Raw genomic sequence first — 2,500 nt, forward strand, 5'->3', positions numbered from 1 at the left:
CAGCTCTCCAAACACTGACCGATCAGAGCCGGCCGACTGCAGCACCGCACACGGTAGGACAGATGGATACGGTCCATTCCTCACACTGGACACAACACAAGAAAACATATGTGACTCTGGAGCACAAAACCAGTCATAAGGGTCAATTTTCTGAAATTGAGATTTATGCATCAGAAAGCTGAATAAATAATCTTTCCATTGATGTATGGTTTGTTATGATCGGACAATATTTGTCTGAGATACAACTATTTGAAAATCTGGAATCTGAGGGTGCAAAAAAATCTAAATATTGAGAAAATCCCCTTTAAAGTTGTTCAAAGTTCTTAGCAATGCATATTACTATGCATTAAAAATTATTAAAATAAGCGTGTTTTATAGAGCAATTTGTGGAGAAAAATGACCAGAATGCTGTACAGAAAATTCCACCAGAAGTCTTTATCTCTTCTTCTACGAATAACTTAATCGAGTCTCACTGTGCTGTCAAAATACTTACATAAACATATATGCATATTTTGCACTGAAATTAAAATATATTGTTTTTATAAATAATGTTTTTAGAAATACAACCAACAAGCAACAAATTAATAGTTTTATATTTCTCCATCATTTTTTATTTGCTTCACAGTGCTTCATGGGATTGTAGTTCTTTCCTTCACTAAAGTTAAGTTCACAGTCTTAACTGATTATCTGATTTTTTTATGCAAGGTTTTCATTTATGTTTTTGTTTCAAATCAAAGTTAATAATGTTGTTGGTTTATGGCTTATAACACTTTAACTGTCACGAATCCTGGCCATGAACGTCCATTCGTTCACCAACAGAGGTCACCCGCTCACCACATGGACTTGCACACTGGACTACATTTCCCATCATCCGTTGCACTGACGACACACACACAGCTGATTACACTAATCACGCTCACAGCTGAGAACTATTACCCAATCACACACACTTTATAAGCCTTGGACTTCCTCTCTGTCACTGCCGAGTATTGTTTAGCATTTACCACAGTCTCTGCTGATAGCTACTTTACCAAGCCTTTCCCAGTTTCTTGTCTTAGTCTAGCCTTGCCTGTTTACTTGTGTTTTGATACCTGCCCATGTTTCCTGGATTTACCCCTTTGCCTTGCCGTTCGGACTTTGTTTGCTCCTCGATTGGATTATTGCTCTCGTACCTGGATTACCCCTCTGTCTAGCCCCTTTGGATACTGTGCGCCGATCGTTGACCCACGCCTGCCCTAGGAATACCCTTGTGTCTTGCCTGTGCCAATCCTGTCTGCTGTTGTCTGACCCAGCCTGTGAACTGACCATGTTTACCAATAAAAGTTTGCAAATGGATCCCCATGACTCATGCCTCGTAACATTAACAAAGACTTTTTTACATTTACATTTAGTCATTTAGCAGATACTTTTGTCCAAAGCGACTTACAAATGAGGAGAACAATAGAAGCAATCAGAGCAACAGTATACAAGTGCTGTGACCAATCTCAGTTAATCTAGCACAGTACACATTGCAAGATTTAAAAAAAATAAAATAAAAAATTAGACCAAAACGAATAGAATAGAATAGGTAAGTGCTAGTATTAACTGGTCAGGTGCTGGCAAAAAAGATGCGTCTTTAGATGTTTTTTGAAAATGGCTAAAGACTCAGCTGATAGAGTTGAGATAGGCAGGTCGTTCCACCAGCTGGGAATAGTCCAGAAAAAGGTGTGAGTGTGATTTTTGTGCCTCTTTGGGATGGCACCACAAGGCGTTGTTCATTTGCAGGACGCACGCTTCAATGCGAACAGCTACTGTCGCATCATCTGGTTGGAATGAGAAGTAGAGTTGAGTGTCATCAGCATAGCAGTGATAGGAAAAGCCATGCTTCTGAATGACAGATCCTAATTATGACATGTAGATGGAGAAGAGAAGTGTTCCAAGCACTGAGCCCTGAGGAATCCCAGTAACAAGAAGCTGGTTCATGGCTTATAACACTTTAACAAAGACTTTTTTTTTTTTAATCCCTATGGGAAAAATGAATGGAAACAAAATGCAGCACTAATGCACTCTTCTGTAGAGCTGCTGTGACAATCTGTATTGTATGAAGTGCTATAGGAATCAATGTGAGTGATCAAGTGGAATAACTCTCGTGTCGTTCTGTTGCAGGTGTAGCAGGAGGTTTGACGGCGGGATGCAGAGCCAGACGGAGCTTTCTGGACTTCAAGAGGTCTCTGGTCGGCGGGCCGGGAGAGAATATTCTACATCTGTGGATGGATATCGAACGACTGAAGACACTCAGCACAAAGACCAAGAGCAGGTTACCACCTGCTAACTAACCAACCATCACACATAAGCCACCAACCAAGTATGAGAACACAAACACTTCTAGCCATGTAAACTTGAATTCAGGCAGTGCCAGTGTGCTCAGGTTTGATGTAACACACACACACTCGTTCACTCACACACTTACACGTTGAGTATGTACATCAGGACAAAGCATTCACGCCTGTGTAGAGTCTGA

General features: G+C 40.6%; 1 protein-coding gene across 1 annotated transcript in view; it reads left to right on the forward strand.

The window, feature by feature from the left end:
- Positions 1 to 2,500, forward strand: part of rgs22 (regulator of G protein signaling 22) — a gene marked incomplete at both ends in the record, with an annotated part of 28,240 nt that overhangs the window by 5,648 nt on the left and 20,092 nt on the right. Inside the window, 2 exons of the mRNA XM_079445861.1 lie at positions 1 to 53; positions 2,146 to 2,296. The exon at positions 1 to 53 is cut by the window's left edge and continues 59 nt beyond it. Coding sequence (XP_079301987.1) covers positions 1 to 53; positions 2,146 to 2,296 — 204 coding nt within the window. The remainder of the gene's footprint in view (positions 54 to 2,145; positions 2,297 to 2,500) is intronic.

This window comes from Barbus barbus (genome assembly GCF_936440315.1).
Source record: "Barbus barbus genome assembly, chromosome: 21".
Lineage (NCBI taxonomy): Eukaryota > Metazoa > Chordata > Actinopteri > Cypriniformes > Cyprinidae > Barbus > Barbus barbus.